Source organism: Copadichromis virginalis, linkage group LG13, assembly GCF_057382275.1.
Source record: "Copadichromis virginalis isolate Kocher_CV1m ecotype Utaka linkage group LG13, C_Virginalis_male_GT1.1, whole genome shotgun sequence".
In the NCBI taxonomy this organism is placed as follows: Eukaryota; Metazoa; Chordata; class Actinopteri; order Cichliformes; family Cichlidae; genus Copadichromis; species Copadichromis virginalis.
In genome coordinates, this window is record NC_140630.1 from 13,580,092 (window position 1) to 13,605,058 (window position 24,967).

Consider the following 24,967-nt stretch of genomic DNA (forward strand, 5'->3'; position numbering starts at 1 on the left):
TGAAGGGAATATGTAAACACGCCACAGGCATTCCAGTCAATCCATTAAACAATCACAACGATGTCATGCAACTACAAGTGAAATATAGAAATATATAGATGTATTTTAAACATAGTGTGAAAATTTTACAAACTAGGCTTGATCTCCGCGATGGGAGGCGTTCGAGACCCTGTGAGTCCCTGACTGCCCTCCTTCCTCCCACCAGTCCGCCTACTCCTCCTGCTCCTCTCACTGCCGGAGGCCCTGTCCGTCGTCGCCACCTTTGCCCTTACGGACGCGGCCCCGGCCTCAGCCCTCGAACCTCTACCAGACCTGGATGAGCGGGAGGGCTGGGAGGGCTGGGAAGGCTGGGAGGCGTCCGACAGAGAGGTGCTCCGGGAGGTGCTGTCTTCCTCCGACTGCTCTGTCTGCGTCTTTTTCTCCTCGTCTGACAGGCGGTCCACCAACTTTAGCGTCTCCCCGCTAATGTCTTTAAAGTATTCGATGGTGCGCTTACAAAGCTCACTAGGGTTTTCCTGTCTGTCTGGTCTACATACTCCCTCAATTGCGACACTGCTGATCTGATGCCTGTCCTTCAGTGGAAGCCTTGAGGGCAACTGTATGGCTGCTCTCTCTGTGGCCAGTGCCCTCGTTGGCTGTGAGGTAACCCGAACTGAAACAACTGAGCTAGCTGTAGTAGCAGGGCTGCTCTTTTTAACATCCTTTATTGGTATCCTAGACCTGGGCTCTACTTTGGCTATGGCTGGCTCGCCTCTTTTTTTAACCTCAACTTTCACTGCTTGTTTCGGCTTCTGTTTACCTATGGCTGTTCCCTGCGTGTGAAATGACCACCCTGATGCTTTAACTGGAAGTCTTGACTTGGGCTGCTTTACTTCATTTTCTTTAACTGTTTCATTTTTCTCCTCCTGCACCTGACTACTGCTGTGTACTTCCACTCTTTCTTCTAATTCCCTACAGCAAAGCGTTTCTATCCGACTAGCTTTTTGGAGGGTGGGTTCAGAAGAGGACTGCAAATTAAACACCACACTGCCACACTGTATGTAGTTGGCCTGTACATTGGAGGACTCAAGGTTATTATTGTTGTTGCAGTTTTCAGAGGGGTAATCTCTTCTTTCTAATCTGGGCGAAGTGCGGCTGCTAGACTTGCTGTCTGTAGACTGCCCCTCTATACTAATGTATTCTGGCACCAGCTGGCCCTCAGATATCTCAGCTTTACAATCAGTGAGATCCCCTGAGTCTTTTTTCACAGTTATAGAGGCAGCTATGCCCATCTTAATAGGAGTACGTAATTTCGAATCAACCTTAGAGGCTGTGATTGTGCAAGACGAGGCAGTTTCAGCTATGGCTTCACAGATGGGGGCATCAGTACCAGCATAGCCAGTGTCACTGCGAGGCTGTGCAGGACTGCATTTTGCTGTAGTTGCTGCTGGTGTTGTTGGTGTAGTGCTGCTGTCTGTGGTAGTATCTATAACCTTCACCTTTCCATCTACAGTGGCCCTCTCCCCTGTTTTTGATTGAGAGGAAAGTACCCCCAGGATCTTGCCCCCTCGCCCCTTTTCCCCTGTTTTAGGGTCAGAGGAATGCTCACCAATCTGGAAAAACTGAAGCCTCTCTTCAACAAAGTCCCGCTTGCTCATGTCAATAGCACCACTGCGGGTCATCTCAAACATCTTCCCTTCGTGGAAAGGGAAAGGGTTAGGCTCACTAGTCGGTGTGCTCTCATCAGTTGGTGTTCGAGCAGGGGTTGTGTCAGGAGTTGTAGCCTGTGAGTCCTCCACTGATAAGCCGTAGGGTTTTGGGTCATCATCTTTTGATTTGGACTCAAAAACCCCTTCATTATCAACCCCTTTTGTGGACCAGGGGTCAAAGTCCAGACCTTTGGTGGCCACTGTTTTAAAGGGTGAATTCAGCTCCTCTTCAAGTTGATAGCCAAAGTAGTTTTCTCCAAAGCCCTGTCTATCTGGATGTCTTCCTTCAAGGGTGTAATCTTTTTCATCCCCACTACTTTGCAGAGAAGATGCACTGATTTTAGTCTTTCCATCTCCCCCTTCCTCACATTTCTCTTCCTCTATCACTTCAAGCTTGGACTGGCTAAATGCACCCGCTGTTTTTCCATCATTAGACAGACTAGATGTTTTTGGATCTTCACTCAGTCCATCATCCTCATCCTGAAGGTCATACCCATCTAAAGAGTCAATTTCAGTTGCATCTGTGTCATGAGAGAACTCAGCAGTGGTCGCTATTGAGCAGTCAGTGATTGACTGATCATTGCCATTTTGCTCAAAATCAGCCTCCTCTCCCTTTACTACACCATTAATCCCAGAGTCCTTATCTCCATTTTTCTCAGATTTTTTGGGTTTTGGACGTTTCTCTCCTTCTTCCTTCATTTTAAATGTATACTTTTTGAGTGGGATGGGATGAAACACGGACTCATCATCGCTAGAGTCACTGTTATCAGCTCCAGGGGGAATAGGGGATGGAGGCTGGACCCTGATGACTGGCTCAGCTAAGAGGTGTCTATCATGTTCCTCTTGCAGGTTAACCTCCATCATCTCTGTCTCTGAGGAAGAAGCACATGAACCCCTTTTCTCTGGATTGGACTGTTCTGCTTCTATAGGAGGAGGTGGTGGAAACTCTATATAAGCCACTCTTTTGTCCTTTGACCTTTGTCTCTCTCCATCCTGCTTTTTATTCTCTGGGGAAGCTGGCTTAGGTTTTTCCTTTGAGGGCTCTTTGTAGATGAAGGTCTTTCCTTCTTCCTCCTCAGACTCCTCTGGGATAGGACTTGGCATGCCAGGCATGAAGCCTATCACAGAGTCTGGCGTTCTGGAGGTCAGGCTCATTTCCTCTGAGCTGGGAGTCTCAGGGGTAACAGGACTTTTCCCAGAGCTTTCCATGAAAGTCACTTGTTCTAGAGTGTCATCTTCTGGACTTCCTTGAGGCGATGGCAACTGCTTTTGTTTGACAGAGTAAAATGCACCCCTGGTTTCATGCACTGTCCTACTCTCATGGCTTACTATCTTTTTGTATGTTCCCAGCTGACCCGAAGCTGTCTCTTTCTCATACTGCTTTCCTACTTGGATGCTGACATAAACAGGCAAGGGCTTAATATCTTTAAAACCCTCAGTTACAACTACAGGAGTTACTTGATCCAAATATTCTACTTGGTCACTATCAACACCATTACACACTACATTTGACTGGCTACCCTCTGATGAATCTGTGGATTTTCCTAATGATGATCCACGGGTAGACTTGTTGGATTCAGAGCTACTGTGTACCCGATTTCGAGCTGAACTATGAGACCCTGCCCTCTCAAATGGTTCAATAGGGGTATCAGATTTTAAAGGGGGAGATTTCTGATTTTCTGAGAAATTAGATGGCTTTCTTACAGGAATTTGTGATTCCGAGTTTTTTTTTAGACTATCGTTGCTGGTTGGACTTTCTCGGACAACAAATTCTGTGTAGATTATTTTTTTTGTTGTTTCTTGTCTTTGGGAATCACTATTATTGCTGCCTTTCATAGAATCATGGATTAATGAATTAGATAGTTTGGGAGATTGAGGTTTATAGTTTCCATACCCCTGGTTCTCCCATGTTCTGAATAACTTGCTCTCTTCTTGATTTTTTCCACTAGTCTCATGCTTGGGTGAGAACTTATTTGTTTCACTCTCTTGACAACTCCTCTGATTTCCCACACCATCTCCTGTTTTTGGGACACCTGAACCAGCAAATACCTGGTAAACAGGAAGCTTACTTTCCTGGAGCTTTCTGATAGGGGGATTTGAATTCTGGACACCCTGAGGATTCCGATCTTGCCTTTGAGCCTCTTGCTCAAACTTTAGCCTCACTGCACTGACTTTGGAGGAAGACATCTGAAAAGGTTTAGGGCTTTCACCTGTAGTTACCTGTGATTTACCATCACCTTGTCTTCTTGAGTCGGAATCACAATACTGTAACAATACTCTCCTTTCTGGACTGCTTGGTAAACTGGCACATTTCCTGTCACTGGAGGTGAACCTGCCTCGAAGCCTTTCCCTGCTCCACTCTTCCCCACTACTCCCACTCCTATAAGCTGATCTTTCTGGACTGCTGTGTGTAGAGCTGGGCCCTGACCGTGATTCTCTGAAGTCTGGTCTACGAGATTTCTTCTCTGGAGATGACAACTCATCATTGAGCTGTTCTGTTTTATCACGGAAGAACTGAGACACCTCACTTAGCTTTTCCTCTGCCTCTTTTACAGTTCTGTCCACCCTGTCCTCATATATAAGCTGTTCTCTCTCTTTATTCTGCGTGTCATCTGACACACGCATCCAAACAGACTGCTTGGGGCTACCAGGCTCAGATGAATATTGCAAAAGTGTCAGTTTGTCAAAGTTGTCATCAACATTGGCCATCCGTCCAGATTTATCAAAGACGTTTCTTGTTGACCTAAAGACATACTCTGTCCTTGGCCCAACTGATCTACCCTCACTGTGACTGCTTCTATCTGGTGAGCAGAAGCGAGACCTATCTCTCAAATATTCTTCTGTGTCAGAATGAGATTGGTCAAATTTCTCAGAGAGTAGCATTTTCTCTGCAAAATTGTAAGACTCCCCTCTAAGTTCTGATGACTCATCCTCATTGTACTCAACAGACTGTTGGCTAAGTAGCTTTAGAGTTTTGTAAGAGTCATCTGTCATGAGCTGGGCTGAATTAGGGCGACTGTCTTCTTCCTGGGACATGGGTGTGTTCACTCTTGGGGAGTCAAGGTACACTGGGAGAGACTCCTCGGTCTCTTCCTCATCTTGTCTATTCCCTGGATAGTAGTACATTTCCTTCTCTGCATGGTTTTTTGTCTCTCTGATGATGACTTCTGTTGGTTCTGTTTTATTGCCCTTTTCAATATGAACCTCAATTATTCTTTCAACTTTAGGCTTGGAGTTGAGATCCTCGAGGACTCTCTGAGATGTTTCCTCATTGTTTGACTTGTGTTCAAACAGTCCAGCCAGCTCTCTAGAAGGGTCTTTGCCTGACTGAAATGCCTTCATTATGTCATGCACAGACATCGTCTCCTCACACCTCTCAGATGCTGATTCTTTGCCAGGTGGTTTGTGGTACACCATCCTGGTGGTGGTAGTGATATGAGTTTCCTCCTTTACCCTCATCCCTTTCCCCATGGGATCTTCGTCAGGGCTGACTTTAATTGAATAGCATTTATTCTGGTCTGCAGTTGACGTAGTTTGATTTTGATGCCCTTTAGCATCTGAATCAATATATCTTACTGGGTGAGCATCCTCCATTGCAGGTTGTTTGTTGTCCTCTGGAGACTCATAACTCCTGATGACATGGACAACCTCAGTTCTAGTCTCAGTGATCACTGGTGGAACTGGGATATCCTGAAAAAGGGCTTTGGGGCCCATGCCTTCGGCACTTTGAGGGGCAGAGGGTGTTCTTTCACTTCTGGTCTCAAAGCCACTGTCTGAGAGAGGGCTTTTATCTTGTTCATGTGAGATATCATCAGGGGATTCTAGCACAGTATCTGCTCCAAAAAGCGTATCAGCTATTTTACTGATCTCCTTGTCAGAAGAAGAAGACCTCATGTTTGTTGGAGGCATTTTGAGCTTATGCTCCTGAACTGCTATGGTGGGTTTTAAAACACGTTTCTGCTTCTCTTTCCCATCTTCTTCTCTTTTGCCCTCATCTGCTTTATGCTTTGTATCATACATTTTAGAGAAAGAGCTGCTGCCCACATCAGTGGCCAGGTAGTCAACCACTTTGGACAGATTGAAATCTCGATCAGGAATTGTTTTCGATTTGGCTTGAGGGACCACTGTCTCATATCTTGGAGGATAGCTCCAGTTGCTTGGCGGTTGTTCAACTTGTACTTTCGAGAAATGTATGTCATCCAATGAATCCCTGGTCAGGGAAACCCTACCATCCTTCACACCATCTTTAGTGAGGATTTCACTGACTTTTACCAAGTCTTGCTTTACTTTCTCCACAATCCGATATGGCTCCTCATCTTCTATCTTAGCCTCTCTGGGAGAATCAGACTGAAATCCTTTATTTGCTATGGAATTTGGGTCTGTCTGCAAAATGGCTGACATTCGAATCAAGTCCTCCTTCATTTCAGCTACGTCCTTCAGAATCTCTTGACTAGATGACAGTGGTGATGTGGTATTTGACTTGAGGCCAGCAGAAAAGGGAGCTTTGATAGGGGAAAGCGTTTTGGCAAAGGAAGACTGCAACTGAGCATTTACCTCAACTGGCACAGTCTTCCTTGGGGATAGAAGAGCAGCAGCTGACTTTGACACCTCAGGTAACTTTTTAAACTGGTGTTCTGGCAGCACATTAATAACAGAGTACACTGGAACAGTCATTGTACTAGACGTTACAGCAGTGGTAACATTAGTGGGGGATCTTAGTGAGGGATACAGGGAATTAGAAGCTGATGATCTAATGGACTGATATGAGGAAGACGCAGAAGAAGACATGGACTTCAGGGTGCCATAGCCTGCAGAGCAAGAATTGAATGTTTTTTCAACTTCATCAAATGCTGCATTGACACTTGTGGTTGCAGCATTGGTGGTTGCTTGTATCCTTTCTTGCAGACTGCTGGAGAGAAGAGATGTTGGGGATGAAGAACGGTACTGTGTGGGCGAGACACTTCCATTAATCAAAGCTGCAGCACTTGGGGAGGAGTTGGATTTCAGTGGTGATGAAAGGGACGAAAACAGGTTTCTTGCAGGGCTTGTGACATCAGAGGCAAAGGAACGCACAGAAGAGAGACCAGGTACAGTTTTTATAGGTGATGAGGATGATGCAGTGCCACTAGATCCTCCCATAACAGTCTTATATGGCAGGGATGAACTGAACATACTCAGAGAAGATTTGGGAGAGCTTGGTGGGGTCATGCCCATAGATGATCTTTCAAGAAGAGTGCTCCCTCTTTCAGGGACAGTTAAAGGGGAGGTTCTAGCAGACAATGCTGCCAATCCTTTCATAGACAGAGGATCTGGGGCACTTTTGCCCGGTGAAGAAAGGGGACTGGGGCTGACCTGGACGGGGTACTGAGCTTGCTGGACTACCGTTTTTATAGGAGAGGAGATGGTTCTGTAAGATCGGATGGGAGAGGCTATGTCACTAACTGACTTTACAGAAGAGGCAGGTGATCCAGGGATGTTTGTCTTGATGGGGGAGGCAGAGTTGATGGACCAGACAGACTTTAATGGAGAGGCAGAGGGCGTGTTGGATGACGAACTGGAGAGGGAGCCAAACCCAGACTTGGCTTGGCCAGGGACGGCGACAGGAACAGGCGACCACGCCTGATAAGGTCTCGTTGAAAAGACAGGTTTGTGAGGGTAGCTAGAAGGCTGTGTTCTCGGCGAGCTTCGATCAGTTGTTTCTTCAACAGTAATTTAAACCAAAAGCAATAAGGAAGTAAAAATAAAATCCAACATAAAATAATTTGAAATAAAACATAAAAACCAGAAAGAGAAATTTGAGTCAGTCAGAAAGGGCATTACTCTCAAAGGCATAATTTTACACTTGAAATGTAAAAGGCCCATATTACAATGATGATGAGCAATGAGAATAAATACACTCAAAAGAGAATGGATCTTGGAAAAAATAAACAAAACAAACAAAAAACAAAAACAAAAATGCTTGATATGATAGATGTGACAAAAAGGTCATGATAACCAAAAATATGCAATTCCATTGACTTTTGATATGCTTAATCTATTTGCTCCTAACAACACTGCCTTTTACTGTGTATCTTTGATTAAAAGGTCTTTCTCTTTTCATTTAGTACATTTTCAATGCCAGGTGACCCCACAAGTGTATATTATTAATAAAAAAAATATCACCTTAATATTTTGGTCACAACTTAAAATAAAATATGAGGTTGCACTTTACAAAAAAATGTGACCTGCAATGAAAGATTTATTTAAATGGTCACAATTTTATCTCTAGCTAAGTATACTATTAAATAATCCTAACACTTTTCACAAAATTGTCAGAAAGACAAGTTTAGACATATTAAAATAAAGCAAAGATAGTGGATCGAGAAGAAAGAGCTCCGGCCCTAAAACATAATATCTGTGAGAAAAGGTATTCCAAGATTTAATTAAAGGAAAAAAAATTGTTTTTAAATCAAATCTTGTGCTCTAAAAGAGTCACTGTGGGGGGAAGAAAGTTCATGTAAAGTGCAACCTATTTCATGTTAATATACACAGCCGCACGCAATCATAAAGCCAATAAAAGAGTGAAATGGCTGCTGAAAGAATGAGAACAATTCAAAATAATATTTTTATTCAACATGAATTAAAACATTTCTGTTCAAATGATACACGAACAGACATTGACACCAGTGACAATAACATAGCAGTCAAAACAGGGAGACATTTTGTCAACATGGGGTGGGTAAGCAAAGCATGACACACAGGAAACCATGCAAATGTTTGCAGAATGAAAGATGATAAAAGAGTATGTGTTGGGTGGTAGGAATAAATGCTTGATGGACATGTTTTGTCAGGGTTCTATATTATATGTAAATGAGAGGTAGAAATATGTAAACTATATCATGGGACCTTTCAGACACTAAAACTGATTAAAATAACATAAATATCTGAAACCAATTAAAAATTTCACGTAGGTAAAAATGGGAAACTCACTCGCTGCTGGGTCGGTCAAATAGCTGTAGCGCTTACGCAAAGCTAAGGAGGCAAAGGTATGACGTCGCTCTGGCTTTTCAGTCTGAAACAAACAAAAAAGAACAAAAGATGCTTCAACATAAAAATGAAGTAAAATGTGCTTGAAACTAACAGAAATAAATATTTTTGTTAACTTGTTAATTTAGAAGTTATAGTGCAAGGAAATAAACCTGCTTTTTTAGTCTACCAGTGCATGCTGTTAGTACTTGCACAGGGAGGCACTACAGTTATGTGTCTTCAAAAAACTGTAAACGATATATGATTTGCATGTAATCCCTGCACTAGTAATTGGTGCAACTTACAGTTAAGTATGGTATATTGAATAAATTTCTTCTCATCTTCACATCATGGTAAATCTTAAAACGTCAATAATAATAACTGTGTCAGTGTTGGTATCAATAGGTTCTCCAAATGTTCATATTTAACAAATATGCATTTCATGATTTAAAATCTAATCTGATGCCAATTTTTAGTGTAAAAGCAATAACTAGTGTGAAATGTAGCCTTTGTAAAGAGTTGGGTAACTCACAAAAGTGAGTGCAGTGTGTTTATTCTTTGCAGACAAACAGCCTAAGTTTTTGAAACTATGACTACAGTTTTTTGCAAATCCTAATGAACTTGTTTGCCGAACCTTAACTATTCCAATATCACACTCTTGTTGAAATAAACGTTTATTGTTGGAATCCTCTTCCATAAATGTTTTGCCATGCAATGGAGAGAGTTAGTACTATTGTTACAGAAAAGCCAAGGAAAAGGACAAAAAATACGAGAAACCCCAATACAAAAAACCAACGACTAAGGCTACGTCCACACGTACCCGGGTATTTTTGAAAACTGAGATTTTTCTATGCGTTTGCACCTTTCGTCCACATGTAAACGGCGTTTTCGTTTTTAAAAACGCCTGCCAGGGTGGATATTTTTGAAAACTCCGTTTTTGCATTTACGTGTGGATGAGGAAAACGGAGAAAATGCAGCGTCAAAGGTGTGCGCCTTTCTTGATGTCACACTGTGCGCCACGTTAATGTTTCGGTGAAATGAATTTCTACAATGGAGGTAGACTGTTACTGTTAATTTTACTGTCTGCAGTGTTTAAATGCTTACACATACACACACAGTTATTGTCCCTCCACACATACGACTCGGTTCTGCTTCTATGCCCCAGCTTTGTTTACCATCTCCCACCGAGGCTTCTAGACTTCTGATTGGCCAACATTTCTACACAGTTAGGAATATATCGCCACCTGTTGCTTTGGCATGTTCCTAGCAGCATTTTCCATCATTTTTTCGTTTACGTGTGGACGGGATTATTTTATAAAACGAAAACGGAAAATCTCCGTTTTCAAAAATGCCCGTGTACGTGTGGACGTAGCCTAAGTGGACAAATAATAAAAGTTAGGGTTACATGTCTGGCTGACAAAATATACCAAAGTCTCTATATGTTTATAGTAATGACGAAGTCCTGTTTAACATGTATGAAAAATAAGATAGTGATGAAAAACAAGCCGAGATGTTATACAGCAACTGGCTCCACTGGACTTGGGATGGAGACAACGATAAATAAATCCTTGCAGATTAAAACAATTGCCATTTCCACTCATGCACTGCAGGGTCAGGATTGACACGGCTGTGTAAAAACGTGCGCTCAGAAGCATCTTCCACATTTAGGTACAGAACTGAGGTAAGGTATTTGCAAAACGCATATTTACAACGTTCTCTGCAGTAAAGCCAACAGAAAGGACGACAAAGAAGAAGCGGCTTCGTGTGATGATGAAGAATTTGTTTACCTCATCATCAGGATCAGACTCCATATCCTGTGGTATTCCAAGATGCATTGCAGGAGAGGAGAGAGATGACACAATGGAGAGCAGGGACGTTATAGTGAGCGGGAGGTGAAAATAAAACTCAGGGGATGAAAATGGAGCAGCAAAAACAACAAAAAGCATCAAAAATCTATGGGATTAATAAATACACACAGCAAAATAAACAAAAGCAAAAGCAAAGGAAATACAGTTTCTTGTGATCAATCAACACCACAACAAACAAACAAAGTATTGTTTTGTTGTTTTTTTGGCATAATTTTTATGTACCCACAGAGAGCCAGGCACTAAAGCAAAGCATGATGTGCATGTGTGGCTGCAATGTGTACGTTGTGGGGTCTTATGACTGGCACAGGCTTTAACATTAATAAAAGACACAAGGAGCAGGCAGTCACTTCTAGACCAGGTGAGCTTCAAAGATTTCTCTTGGTCTCGGGAGGACAGTGTTTGTTGTTCTTCAACTGGTTCATTTACATGTAGATGATATGACGTGGCCTAAAACAATCAACAGTTTAATCATGGAAATCGTACCTTCTTGTGGGTTGGCAGTGTGATATTCAAATTGCATATGGCAGTCTGTGGAAGGCCTTTTGTGGTTTTTGGCTCTCTCAGGAAGGAGAGGCGCCCACATGGTTCTTGGCCCATGTCTCTGATCTGCAGAAGACAGTAAACACTTGTTCAACAAAACCTAAATGCATTTCTTCTTAATTCCAGGAGTAATTATCATTGCACCTTAACCTAGGGCTGTGCGATATGACCAAAATCTCATATCCCGATATTAAGACATCTATCGTCCGATAACGATATAAATCACAAAAATGTAACATTTTCTGTAAATTCTGTGAATCTCGGGCAGCTCGACTTGCGTGAAGTATTTCCAGCTGGGCATTGTGTACCTGGAGTCGCGTGTTTTAACCGATGCATGAAACTATACATTTTAGACATAAGTTGTAACGGCCACCGTTTTCTTTGTGAGTATTTATTACACGGCGTGCTGCGGGGAAAAGCCTGTTCTAACATTTGAGTCTAAGGTTTATTTTTTTAGCACCTGACGGCTCTTTTTTGCTTCTCATCCGTAAACACTCTGCATCTTTCACGTGATTCCGTTTATTTTGAAAAGTCTCAACAGGATCTTGAGCTTTATTGTGAAAGGTTTATGTGGAACAAGCGGACACACGGTGGTTTTACCGTCGTTGTTGCTAACGACAACGCATAAAAACAAACGCTTGTCTGTCTGTAGTGTGGTTATATTAAATGTAAGAGAAAGAGAGAACTTTAAGAAATTAATATAGCCACCACAGTGACCATCAAAACGATGAAAAAATATTGCAGTAAACAGTTTATTTTGCAACACCACGAAACAAACGATAGCATAAAATGAAACGATAGACGTTTTTATATCGTCATCCAATATATATCGTTATATCGAACAGCCCTACCTCAACCTATTGCAGTGTTTTTATATACAAGTAAAGATATAACAGGGAAAAATATAATCCACTTATAAGCATGTACATGTACATAAGCATGTGCAGAACATGAGATAATTAATGCAGACTGAAGGAAAGGAGAGCTGTTACTGAAATGCACCTGTATAAAGGAGGCTACAGTAAATGCTAACAGAGAGTGTGACAGGAAGAACACATCCTATACCTTTACGTTGAAAGGAAGTCTGTTTTCCTTGAAGGAGAAGAAGTTAAATACCAGCTGCTGCCCGCTTTTGGCAAGAGGGGAAAGATTGCCATAACAATCCACGTAGATCGGTTTGCCCTCAAGAACCTACAGAAATCCATTATCCAAAAATATAGAATCACAGCACATTGTTTTATTTTATCTGTCAGTGCAGTTTTTATTAGACTCTCTTACTGCAGAACATTTGTTTGCATCCCACCTCAATATCTTTGCTGCGGGCCACCTCCTCAAAGTTCTCCTGCTGCTCGAGGGTCTTGTCCACTTTGTCGTCCGTCATGCAGAAGCAGCGCAGCCGAGCCTCAACAGCATCATTCATCTTGGCGAACACCACAAATTTGGCCAGGTACGGCACGCAGATCAGCTCCCGGTATAACTGAGACGCTAGACTCACCGTCTCAGGAATCTGGTGACAGTCTGCGAGCCAAAACCTGAGGGGGAAAGATCCGAGGCGACACAAAAAGTAAATAAATAAAGCAATTTTGTATGAATCTTCTCACAGGTGTGTAACAGTCATTCTAAATAATAATCTAAGTGATCAAACAAATGTGGCTATTTCTCTGAAGGATGCAAAAAGACACATGATATTTGTGCAGTAATCTAATTATAGAGTACCAAAGGGTGCTCTGTTAGTATCAGGCTACACACTCACCGCATGATTTAAATCAAGTTAGGATGGAAAATCATGACTTTGCGTGATGTAACTGAAAGGTTCACTTGCTGAGGTCAGTTTAACAGCATACCTCAACAATCTGTGGTTTACTGACTTTGCACCACACAGTTAAATGTGTAACTGAGTGTAACTCTATCAGAGGGGAACTCGGGATTCTGTCAACTAACTGGTTGCATTTTTGAGCTTTTATCTCGTGGTATATTTGGGCATTCACTGCCGACTTCTGCAAATACACTGTCAATATTTTGAAGCTCACAACAATGTTTTCTGGAAGAGAGTTAAACTCTCTTGGGTTACTTGTTGGGACTTCCACTGAGGTGAGACTAGACCTGCAACTAACTGCTTTTATTATCAAGGTCTCCAGAAAATATAAAATATACACTGATATTTGATATTGATAAATATACACTGAACCAACCATACTTTAACCTACTACCTTTATTATTGATACATCTAGTCATTATTATTTATTATTAATAAAGAAAGTTACACCTGTTTCTAGGGCTCAATGTACTATATTCTCCCTCCACAAATGTAACAGTTTCACTCCATAATTAGTCCAATTAATCAAAATTTAGAGATTTAGATCATTCAAGTCAGAGGTATAACACGGGCGCCATTTGTTTGCCTGTCTGTTTGTCAGCAAGATCATTTCATGACGATTGACTGACAGCTTGGGCATCGGTATATTTATATATGCAGTGGTCCAGTTCTGATTTGCCGTGTGTATAACATACGAGTGTGTCTCACCTGGCCGAAACATTTGTGGTGAAGGAAACGCAGTCAGTTACAAAGGACAGTGGTGTGGTTCCTGTGATGTCCTCCCACTGCGCAGGGGAGGTTCCTCCTGCATTAAAAACAGGGACAAAAATTTAGCTCACTGCCTTTTCAGCATGGGCAGTTTTTAGCTTACGTAATCGCTGTTCTTTTATCTTCTTAGCTCTGCATTTTTTTACTATCATAGTAGAACTGATCAGACTATTCGACTCATAATGATTTGTACAGTGCTGTGCAAAAGTCTAAAGCTACTCCTTAGGTTTATTATTTCATTTTGTATATATTCCTCGAAAAATGGAAAATAGGTGTACTGACATGTGAAAACGTAAATGGAAACAAAGTAGATAAGGCAAAAACAGAGTTTTCACAATTCTAATAAGCTTGAAAGTCAGTATTTGTTATGAACACCTTTATTCTTCTTTAATTAGCTTTCAGGAAAAGTTCTCCAGGATCCTTGAAGGACATTCAAAGCTCTTCGTTGGATGCTGGCTGCTCTTTGTTCCAATAATCACACACTGCTTCAACAATGTTGTGGTCCTGGCTCTGGGGAGACCCATCCATGACTGAGAGGGTTCCACTGTGTGTTTGTCTAATCAGGTATGATTTTACTGCATTGGTGATGTGTTTAAGATCAATCTCATGCTCCCAAAAAGATGGTATCGCATAGTGAATCTTTCTGCATTCATAATTCCATCAATTTTGACAGGATTCCCAACACCACTGGCTGAAATACAGCCCCAATCCATGACAAAGCCTCCACTAGGTTTTACAAATAGCCATAAACACTCACTGTTGAATCTCTCTCCTCATTTTGTCTGTACATATTGAGTACTGTGAATGAGTGCTTGACATTTTTTAGGCCTGCCAAGTGCCTTTTCTCTACTTAAATGATTCATATTTAGGGCAGTGTTAAGTGGCTTGACAAACACAACACATCCTCAGAAAATGCCAAGGTAAACGGACTGGACTGAAAACTAATTAAAATATAGCCAATTTCCAAAGAAAAACTTCAAAATTGAGAATTGTTGCTCAAGACACTTTAAAAAAGTCTGTTTTTTGGAAGCAAAACAGAATTGATGATGGGTGGCTCAAGACTTTTGCACAGTGCTATATAATAGTAAAAACATTTTAAAACAAAAATAAGAAATGTAATGACTGTCAAGATATCTTTTAAGGAATCTTGGAAATAAATGTTAATTCTGCAAAAGCTGTTTGCATAGAGGTACCACAAGAGTATTGTCATGCTCTACTAATACACAGGTCGGCTTGCCTGTGATGCTGCAGAGGAGACGCAGGCAGGGTGCCGATTCGCCTCGATGGCCGATGGGATGGCCTTCTGCCGATCTAGGTGGGACAGGGATCGTCATAGTGATCGGCTTGTGGAATTTTCTTCTCCTCGGCTCTACAGTGACAATGGGGCTGAAGGTGGCTCTGTTGCCAAGGACTGCCCTCACCATGTCATCTGGCACAGGCTGGGCCTAAACAGAAGGCCAGGAAGATGTACAGAAAAAAATATTTGGCCATTAAACTCAGATTACTGCCAAATCAGGCAATTTTAAAATATTCTAACAAATTAAGGGATCTAAGCAGTTAAAATGAATGGTAAGGTAAAGAAACAAATCAGTGCACCGTCATCATACAGACCAAACTTAAGTGGGCATTAGGAGTCCTACTGTACCTGCAGGCCAACACGGATCTTCTTGGTGAGAGCTCCTGGGGGGAATGAGGCCTGGACCATGGGAACAGTACTGCTAGAAAGTACCCCTCCATCAGGACCCATATGATTAGATTCCTGCTTAATCCGCGACACCACAGCAAAATACTGTGGAAAATCTCCAGTGACGATGCGGCAAATACGCTTCTTCTCCAACTCGGCAGGACTATCCATCTCTGCAAGATGAGAAGAAGAATTTCACACACACACACACATAAATATATATTTATATATGTGTTTGTGTACTTTTGCACTCATAAACAGATATTTGCAACAGATATGCAGTATATCTGTTTGTGTAATTTCCATTTGTAGTTTGAGTTGATCAATGGTATTTCTGCAGGCTTTGTCAGCTTACAGGTAATCAGCCCATAAAAAAGCAAAAATAGGACTGAATGCACCAAATCATCTGTGATCATTAGATTTTTATGAGCTCTTTCAATTAATCTCCATTGGCAAACAAAGACAGGAACGCAGAAAGTTTTATGCCGTAGTAATCAGATGATAGCTGTTCACTGTACATGGAACTCAATGCATCCAAAAGCAATTTGCTTTTCAAATAAATATCTATCCATCTTCTGCTCATCCACTTCCGGGTTCTGTCATAGGTTGAGAGGCAGGCAAGACCAAGGACAGGCTAACACAGACAGTCAGAAAGCCATTCACACTCACATTCATGCCTACATCCAATTCAGAATCACCAATTAACCTAACTCCACTAACTGCATGTCTTGAGACTCCAGGAGGAAGCCAGAGTACCCAGAGAGAACCCATGCAGAACATGCAAACTCCACACAAAAAAGCCCAACGATGGTTGATAAAATGTGGAGCACACCAAATAACCTTCCTGTTACCTTCATCCATTCCAGAAAGCAGCTCTGTGAGGTCTTCTGGTCTAATGTCAGACTGGTGCTCCTTCCACGTGTCACCATTATCACTCCTCAACACGATCAACTCCCTCTCTTTCCCCCGCATTGAACCAAAATGAGGGATCTCCACAATCACAGGACTTTGAGGAAACAGAGCATAAGAATCTTCGTTAAATTGGTGCACAATCTAAGAAAGAAAGAAGAAAAAACCTTTGATTTGTCTCCTAGCCTACTACAAAAAAACCCAAAACCTACCCAAGGAACTGAGCCCCAGCAGGTCCGACCTCCACCAGTCGGCTGACCAGCCCCTCACCCTCTACCATGGGTGGAGGATAGGCCAGTTTGTGTCTTTTAGCCAGGCGACAAGTAATACGTGTGGGTGCCGTGCATTTCCTGGGAGGGATGATGATGCGCATGCCATTGTGGCGGCTGCCCCTCATGGAACCACCACGGGCATCCACCATGAAACTGACCAAGAACCTGCCAGATGAAGAAGAACATTTCAGAGTAGGAAACAAAACAACGACAAAAGAGAAAGATAGACTAAAGCTACGGACACAAGTGGGGAGGACGATTCCCATGCTGTGATCACCGTACACCAAAATAAAGTGAAGGAAAAGACAGAAAGTAACAAAAACAGAGAAAGAGGAAGAGACAGGACGATAGAGAGGAGAAAAACGATGCTTTGAGTTCTGAAACTTGGCTGTTCTCACCTTCACCTGCCTCAGTTTAGGGAACTAAACACTGTGTGAAACTAAACTGGTTGCTAATGAAGTTGTAGAAAGTTTAGTTTCCAGGACTGAGGCTGTAAGTGAGCACGTGCCAAAGATTCAGCCCCTGTAAAGCAGCATTAAGTGGTCAAATATTAAACACCAGAACTAATGTTTCAACTTGGGTCGATACGATCGGTATTCTTCAAATCAAGAGCACGTTGTGGCGTCCCACAAATACACCAAATTACACAAATAAGAAGACGGAGTAAGTTTTGGGTAGGCATACAAACCTGCCTGTGCAGCTTTAATTTAAAGCCACACATTGAATTTTCTCCCCATAAGTGTTGCTTGCTAAGCATGTTGCAAACAGTAAAATCCCTGTATATTTTGTCAGAAGACTGAGGTGTTATTTTTTATGTGTAATGAGAGAGTAAGGAATAGCACAATAAAGAAGGAGTCCCAAACATGTCGACTACAAACTTCTAAGATCTAAGCAGTGCAAATGAAACACCAGACCACACAGATGACAAAGGCACAGACGGGAGAGGGAAGAGACAGTGACGAGATGAGAGGGAGACAGAGGTGGAGGAGCGAGTGACATCACTGCGCCATCATGGGTGAGAGCAGCAAACTCAGTCATCACCTGGAGTCATACTGAGGGAGCGGGGAGGAGAAGCTGCAAAATAAACACATGGGAGACAATGCAGGAGGCAAACCCCCAGAACCTAGTTTTAGTAGCAGTTCCATAATCACTGGTGGGATCTCTAATGACTACTCGAGATGAAAGAAGACTAAAAAGGTGAAAAAACAAGGGATGCAGTAAAAATAAGGACAAAAAAATGAGGACAAAATGACAATGAACACAGTAATATTTAAATAAACAGGCACGCTTTGAAGGTAAAATAATGTGTCATAAATAGAAAGAAAGATCCAAAACTTAAAATGATAGATCCCACTATTTAAATTCTCAGTAACACCAAAGATATTTTCAGTTATGTGCAAGTTCTGTGCAAAGACAGCACGCTCTATTCTGAGCAGATCTTAACACTTTATGATGTCGTATATTCAAAGTATGTAAAAGACGCATCGGTTTATCTAAGTGAAACACATGAGCCACTGTACCATGAGCTCACAAAGTATGCGGTTTGTTTCCGTAATGATAAAAATAGAATGACGGCAGTGAACATGGGGGAACTCAAGAGTTTTAGAGGGTGAAGTGTGTCTTGTTGCTTTAATGTAATGTGTACAGTAGCAGCACTGCAGAAATCCCACAGCCCTGCACCTTGTCTGCATCAGTGCTGCAGAGTTTGCTGAATATTGACTCTTTGGGGGAGAGCAAAAGACAGTGAAACATTTGCGTGCAGTAAGCATATAAAATGTGTGATTTCTGCAAATAGTTATATGAATGCACATGCAGTATGTGTGTCGTTTCACATGTACTGTAAGTGTATGCATGCTGGGAAACATCTTCCCAGGCTGGATGAGAGTGCAGCTGTTCTTACCCAGAGTGAATTGGACTAGACACAGTGTTGTGGCTGTGATCCATAGTGTCAGGAGTCCAGCTGTAGCGTCTCATACACTCCGAACTGTAATCTCTGGTCACAGCAAGGTGCTGGTTGAGGAAGATCCAAAGACACGGAAAAGAGCACAGAAAGTAAAGAATGGGTTAAGAAGAAAAAGGATGACAAAGAAAACTGACAGCAGATTTGCAAAACTGACTAATGGATCCAGACAAAAGGAACAAGGTGCAAGATGACAAAAAGTGAACAAATTATCACTCACTGCAATGATAGATATGGGCTGATTACATTTACAGCTTCTATTTCACCAATGTTTTCCATCACTGTCCATGGTCTTACAACAGCCAGGACACAAAGGCACTTGAGGCGCATAAATAAAAGATGATACTATATAATTATGATGACTGAGAAACTTGAAACTAAAGATCAGCTTTAATAAAAGAAGAAGGATGTGAACACGGAATCTTGGAACTCTCGTACACTGAAAGGAGCATGGGAATGACTTATGGCAAAGACCCAAAACAAACAAATATACGGAAAAGCAAAACTTGAGAGAAATGGAAGCTGAACCACTGCGAATGAAAAATAACAAAACCGACGAATGAGTCAGACATCCAACGACATTTATACCTTATTGAGTGGGTCAACCAAGTAGGAAATGTCTTTACAGACACTCTGAAGCTTAGGGAAGAAGAAAAACAGTTCAGCAGTCGCATTATAGGTACTAGATGGCCCACACAAATTAATTTATGGTGCCGTGCTTCACTGCAGGATTTGTGCTCCACTGAGGAAAACAATTTTGACTCCTTGAATACATCTTGATTCTAGCATCTACATTCAATAGGTGACTGTAACTGAAACTTCACTCATCAAAACGCAGATAATTCAAAGCAAACATAATCTCATATACATAATATTTACAGGTTAATACAGCACCAATTTACCAGGAAGCTCTCTGACATAAGACAGTAAAGTAGTGTTGTTAAATAGTCAAATGATTTCCAAAACATCTGCTTTTCTAATTCAAGACAACTACAAAATATCGTTAAGTTTTGTTTGGGATCTTGGGTGATGCTGAAACAAATATTAACAATAATTTCAGGAAAAGAGTTACAGGTTCTTTTATTGCTACAGACCAACATAAACAACGTAATGACAGATGAGCGCTGCAGAGCACTGCAGTTTTCCCTCAGGAAGCTGGAGGTGGGGGGCTCAAAGCTCATGGGTTTGAATAAAGCTTTCATCAAGGTGCTATATGCTCACTCTCAGCACTTTGGCAAAAGCAGGCATGGCATTAACACTTCTTCTGTTATGACCCTTGTGCAAGATGAATGAAGCTACTCTGATTCTGCCTTTAATCTATCCAATTTGTGTTTTAATCAGGAAAGACAACAATTACAACAAAAAGCAAAGAAGAAAATGTGGATAGAAGGTGACAGAAGGCTTGGAAATAGTGTCGAAAGAAAGGAAACTTACCGTGTCTTTTGTAGGAGCCAGAATCTCTTCAATCATCATACTGTCTCGTGCAAAGGAGCTCCGGTTGAGCGTGTTGGACCTATCCGAACTGAAGGAGCGGAGGCTACATGTTACCATGCAACCCAGTGCCGCGGGCAACAACAAGTGACGGGCAGGGGGACACGGCATAAAACAAAAAGCAAGGAATCCATTACTACATGTAACCTCCAGGGGTTTCACTTACTGGACAGAGAGTCCAAAAGTAATATGGGGAAAATAGAGAAGCAGAAGAGTCTGCATTTGAACAGGGATAAGATATTGCAGCACGTTATTCAGAGATGGAAATGAGAGTGAGGTCAGTTTTTTGCATTAAGAGATAGAGGGAAAGAGGAAGAGGAGAAGTAGGCGGCCTGAAAGGAAAAAAGACAGCTCTGTCTATACGTCTGTCATGAGCACTAGTGTAACTACGTCTGCCTGAATGATGACGTATGACAGAATAGCAGACTGTACTTATATGCACCTGGTTGGCAGATAAGAGCTTAAAGTGTTCAATTCTGTGCAGACGTCATCAATGACAGGAAAAGGAACAAGATTCACTCAAAGATATTTCAACTTTTAAATCCGACTCAAGCTCAAAAGCTCACCTTCCTTTATTCTAAGATTAGCTGACCTAGACCTGTTTCAAAGGAGCAAAATACAAGAAGGGAAGCAGGTCTTTTCTATCTATCTTGCTGCAGTCTGCTTTATGGCTGTGTGTGGTGATGTGTGCCTATTTTTGCTGCCTCTTCAGCTCAGTGCAGTGCTGCAGATTCATTTCGGGCTTCTTTCTTGTGCTCCTTTTACAGCGATTTGATCATTGCAGAAGATGTGAAATATTCATTTGATGTGCGGTGACTAAACGCTTACCTAAAACATATATTTTTGTGTGTGTGCGAAGAAGCACTTAAATATCATACGTGAAAGGTGCGTTGTTGTTGTTGTTGTTGTTTGTGTAGGATACGCAGCTTCAGCTGTGAACAAAGCTGAAAACTCTGCCTTCGTTTCTCAGAGGGTATACTGTATGTGTGTATTGATGCGCCGTGCGTGAGTGCAAAAGGGGGAGAGTGGGTGAGTGAGGGGGAGAAAATGCAGAGCTCAGCGTGTTTGAGTGGGCACGCTATTCAGCACAGAGAGAAGCCCTTTATTCAGCAGAGCCTGCCTACCCCGGCATCGAAGTTACCAAGCAACTCTGTGCGGGCTGAATGGACTCGCTGGCAAGGCAGCGCCGCGCTATCCCCCCCCTACTCTGTTCTCACCCAGAACATGTTTGTTTTTTACAGCTTCCTCCTCTTTCTCATTCTCCCCCCAAAAACATCAGCGCTTCTTCTTTTCCTTCTGTGTTTTCATTCTTGCTCATTCCCTTTTATGTCCTCCCTGTAGTCAGCTTTTCACTTCTGCGTGTCATCCTTCTCCATAATGATCTCCTTCTCTCTCTGCTTTCTCATTTCCTGAGTCACGATGCTTTAACAATACTGTGAAGTTTATCAGTTCATCCACTCAACTAAAGACTTTTAAGCACTGAGTCGAAGGGATTTTTGTGGACTCAGAGAGGCAACTGTAGGCAACTGAGTCATAGTATATCCACGTGAGTGCTGCTGTGTTCGAATGCAAAGTTTCCATCTCTGCAAACCAGAATTGAACAGCAGGAATCATGCCGAATACTTGTGGGACACCTCCAATTATGTCAACAAATTATTAATCCAATGATGTGTCCGATCCCTGGAAGTTACACTCAGAGACACTCCAAAAAAATATAAGGTGCCACATAAGAAGAAGCCACATCAAAACATTAGTAGATTACTCCACACAACTCAAAACTGAAAGATCCGCAAAACAGCTGCTTATATTTTCTTATGTCCAGCAAAACTGTCTCTTTTGCACACCTACATCAAAACAATAGACACAGATTTCACTAAGAGGTATGATTTAAAAAGTGGAGGGATGATGATGATGATCTAAAAATACAACACGTAACAGCAAATGGGTCAAATACGCTACCACGAACAGAGAAACACCAACACTGGATGACACCAATGTCCAATGAATGACTGGTGGTTTGAGTTAGAGTCTTATGAGTGTTGGATTGGGGTTAAAAAGTAGTTCACAGGGTCACAGGGAAGAGACACCATTCACAGATCTTTTACCTACTACTACTGGTACCACAACTACTACTCTTTTCTTACCTGATTCTAGGGCTAGAATGAGAGACAGGATGCAAGAAAACAAGAAAAAAAGAACAAAATAGCAGAGTGAAAAGCAAAGCATTTTGAAGACGTTCAAGCGTGATGTGACATTGATGCTGTGCTTTTGGTGGCACACTACGACAAGGTTGAGCGAATTTTTCCCGTTTTACATGAGAAGGTGTTTGCGTGTATCCAGCCCACTCAAAAAGCAGACCATGCAATGTCAATGTCATAAATGAAAAGGTAAGGGAAAGAAAAGAACTTGCTCAGCATCACACATTCACTGATCAATACATTATTTTATACATTTCCGCACTCCTGCAAAAACAGTCAGCTTAACAAAGTGTATGTGCAATGTATGTATATGTATATGCAGATTTTAGTATATGTGTCTGTAGTTTGCAGAGGAAGAAAGTTCTATGGAAACTATGGAAGGACTTGATCATTTATAAGGAGAAGTCAGTGTAATAATAATGTAATAAAACTCTGAAATAGAAAGGTGAGCACAGCTTTTAAGCTTGCATGTGCTCCTCGCTGTATCATTGTACAAAATAGTTCTTTCAAACTAACATTTTGCATAATTCAACGTATTATCTCTCTGTCAAAACTTTTTCCAGGATCAGCCCATCAAAACAAAGTCGTTCACGTGGAATCCCTCCAGTGTTTCCCTTGTTTGCCTTGCCCTGCTGATGTTAGCAGCTTCCTGTCACAGTCAGTGTGACGTTGTTTTTATCAATCCAGCCATCACAGTGCCATCTGCCATCTGTCAGTGCGGTTACAATACACACTGTGGGGCTGCACAACACACCACCGGAGTGTTTTCATTGGCGCCTGCCATTTTTCCACGACATCCTTTGTCCACTATGTGAAAGTGTAGCTACACCGACACGCAGCTGTTCGCCCAGAGCATCAAAGGTATCAAAGCTTGCTAGCTCTTTGTACATTTTTTTTTGCCCGAGTTTCAAACAGGGTCACGCAAAACGCTGAATCATTTAGTCAGGTTGAATCATTAGATGGCAACTTCCCAGCTGCGCTTTCTGGTGACTTCCATTATGCTGTGTTATTGTGTGTGAGCCTATATGTGTTTATGTTGCATATGTATGCATGTGTGTGTGCTCGGTGGAGGGGGCTGTGCATTAAACTATTCAAGAGCAACAAGAACAATATATGTCATATCAACTATGGCATTATAAATCTGTGGATTTAGGGTGACCACTGCAAATATCGCAAAGATGATGTCACACTGTGAAGTACATCATTAGTTTTAATGTGCATATATATAAAAATGGCAGGTGCCTACCTGGCTGAGCGGGCTCCTATGCTGAAACCCATGTACCCCTCATGAGGGAGAGAGTCATCCCCCAACTCTTTGAGGTCCTGAGGCCGCAGGTATTTGTCTGTATCCCCAGTCATTGCATCCTCACCTAGTGAAGGGACGAAATCAGAAAACCCTCCTGTTAACTTCAAAAGCTAATCAGGGCAAGAGAGACGATGCGGCACCCAGCAAAGAAAAACAAGCCGACACCAGCCTCTTTTTTATTTGATTAGACTACTTAGAGAGGGCCTTGGCTAATTATCAGCATCCCTCTGCCTTTAAATCAACCCAGACTATCTCACTGCAACTTTTCTTTCTTTCAGTCTATTCTTTTCATTTGTGGCACACCAACAACATGAAGCTGGAACACTCAGCAGCGCCTATGCTGGACTTTAGAGGTGAGACTAATATTAAAAGAGAAAGAGGCAGCAGCAAAGACACTTTGCGGTATATCTAGAGCTCTCCTGTAAAATCAAACGCAGCTCGTTTCAGAAGAGTCAAAGCAGAAGGTTTTATAGCTACCAAAGCCTCAGCACAATAAGCAAAGAATAAGGAGAAAGTGCATAACCGCACCGCACCTCGATCGGCGGACCGGTGAACGATGACACGCCGGTCAATGAAGCCGCCGGGGCGGCTACAGTGTTTCCCCTTCTCCCTCATGTCCAGCTCTGTCCTGCCTGCAACACTCTGCTCCTTCACCGCAGCCCCTCCCCCTACCTTCAATACTGCCGCACTCCGATCACACACCACCACCAGTGTCAAGCAAGAGGACAAGGGATGGCAGCGTTTCCGGTGTCAGATTTCAAAATAAAACCAGTGGTGGAAGGGTTATAAATGAAATTATCTTTAGTCAAAACTAAAGACAAAGAAAAAAATTAAACCTGTTTACTCCCTATGTTTACACTTCATAAATTACAATTATAATGTTCATCAGCTACTCTTACAAAGAATACTGTGAACATGTTCTCTCAGGTGAAGCAAGGAAATTGATAAAAGATGCAAGATTTTCGAAGACATATCGCAATATTTTAATTATACTAAAGAAATATTTTAACTAATAAATAATCTCTGTGTATTTAGTATAATTTTGAAATCTTGTGCACCTTAATTTTAAAACACTGGGACAGAGAAATATCGATTATAATATCGCTTCCTGTCTGTTTAGCTTCATAGCATAAGTGCCTAAGTCATTGACTTAGTCAAATGACTTAGGCAATTATGCTATGAAGCTAACAATATGAAGTGTTATTGAACGCATAACGATATCTTTTATTGTTGTGGCAGAGCGGATAATCCGACTTCCTGCGTTTCACAGATATTTCTGTCTGACTTCACAGACCTGGAAAGGGATCGACTGCTCGCTGTTAAGAATAAAGTGTGGCAGTCCCATTCAAGCTCAGTTTTCCACCACTTACACCCCGACACACACACACAAACACCCTCCTGTTCTAGCCTATATTTTAAAGCATATTCTGAATCCCCCCGCCCAAAAAACAAACCAAAAAAA

The 24,967-nt window shown here is 41.9% G+C and overlaps 1 protein-coding gene across 18 annotated transcripts in view; it reads right to left on the reverse strand.

The window, feature by feature from the left end:
- LOC146695331 (ankyrin-3-like) overlaps positions 1-24,967 on the reverse strand; it is a 119,635-nt gene that overhangs the window by 13,482 nt on the left and 81,186 nt on the right. For 10 of the 18 annotated variants that reach the window (XM_085477399.1, XM_085477406.1, XM_085477405.1 and 7 more), the window contains 17 exons: positions 23,446-23,569; positions 22,146-22,157; positions 19,945-20,047; positions 19,099-19,149; positions 18,451-18,560; positions 17,592-17,624; positions 16,491-16,715; positions 16,221-16,375; positions 15,331-15,542; positions 14,923-15,130; positions 13,626-13,722; positions 12,405-12,633; positions 12,167-12,292; positions 11,045-11,167; positions 10,481-10,507; positions 8,658-8,739; positions 134-7,387 (listed from right to left, as the gene is read on the reverse strand). In XM_085477399.1, the coding sequence (XP_085333525.1) occupies positions 134-7,387; positions 8,658-8,739; positions 10,481-10,507; positions 11,045-11,167; positions 12,167-12,292; positions 12,405-12,633; positions 13,626-13,722; positions 14,923-15,130; positions 15,331-15,542; positions 16,221-16,375; positions 16,491-16,715; positions 17,592-17,624; positions 18,451-18,560; positions 19,099-19,149; positions 19,945-20,047; positions 22,146-22,157; positions 23,446-23,569 (9,171 nt within the window). Of the gene's footprint in view, positions 1-129; positions 7,388-8,657; positions 8,740-10,480; positions 10,508-11,044; positions 11,168-12,166; positions 12,293-12,404; positions 12,634-13,625; positions 13,723-14,922; positions 15,131-15,330; positions 15,543-16,220; positions 16,376-16,490; positions 16,716-17,591; positions 17,625-18,450; positions 18,561-19,098; positions 19,150-19,944; positions 20,048-22,145; positions 22,158-23,445; positions 23,570-24,038; positions 24,325-24,967 lie in introns of those variants that run through there. The other 8 variants (XM_085477410.1, XM_085477407.1, XM_085477394.1 and 5 more) reach the window with 8 other exon arrangements.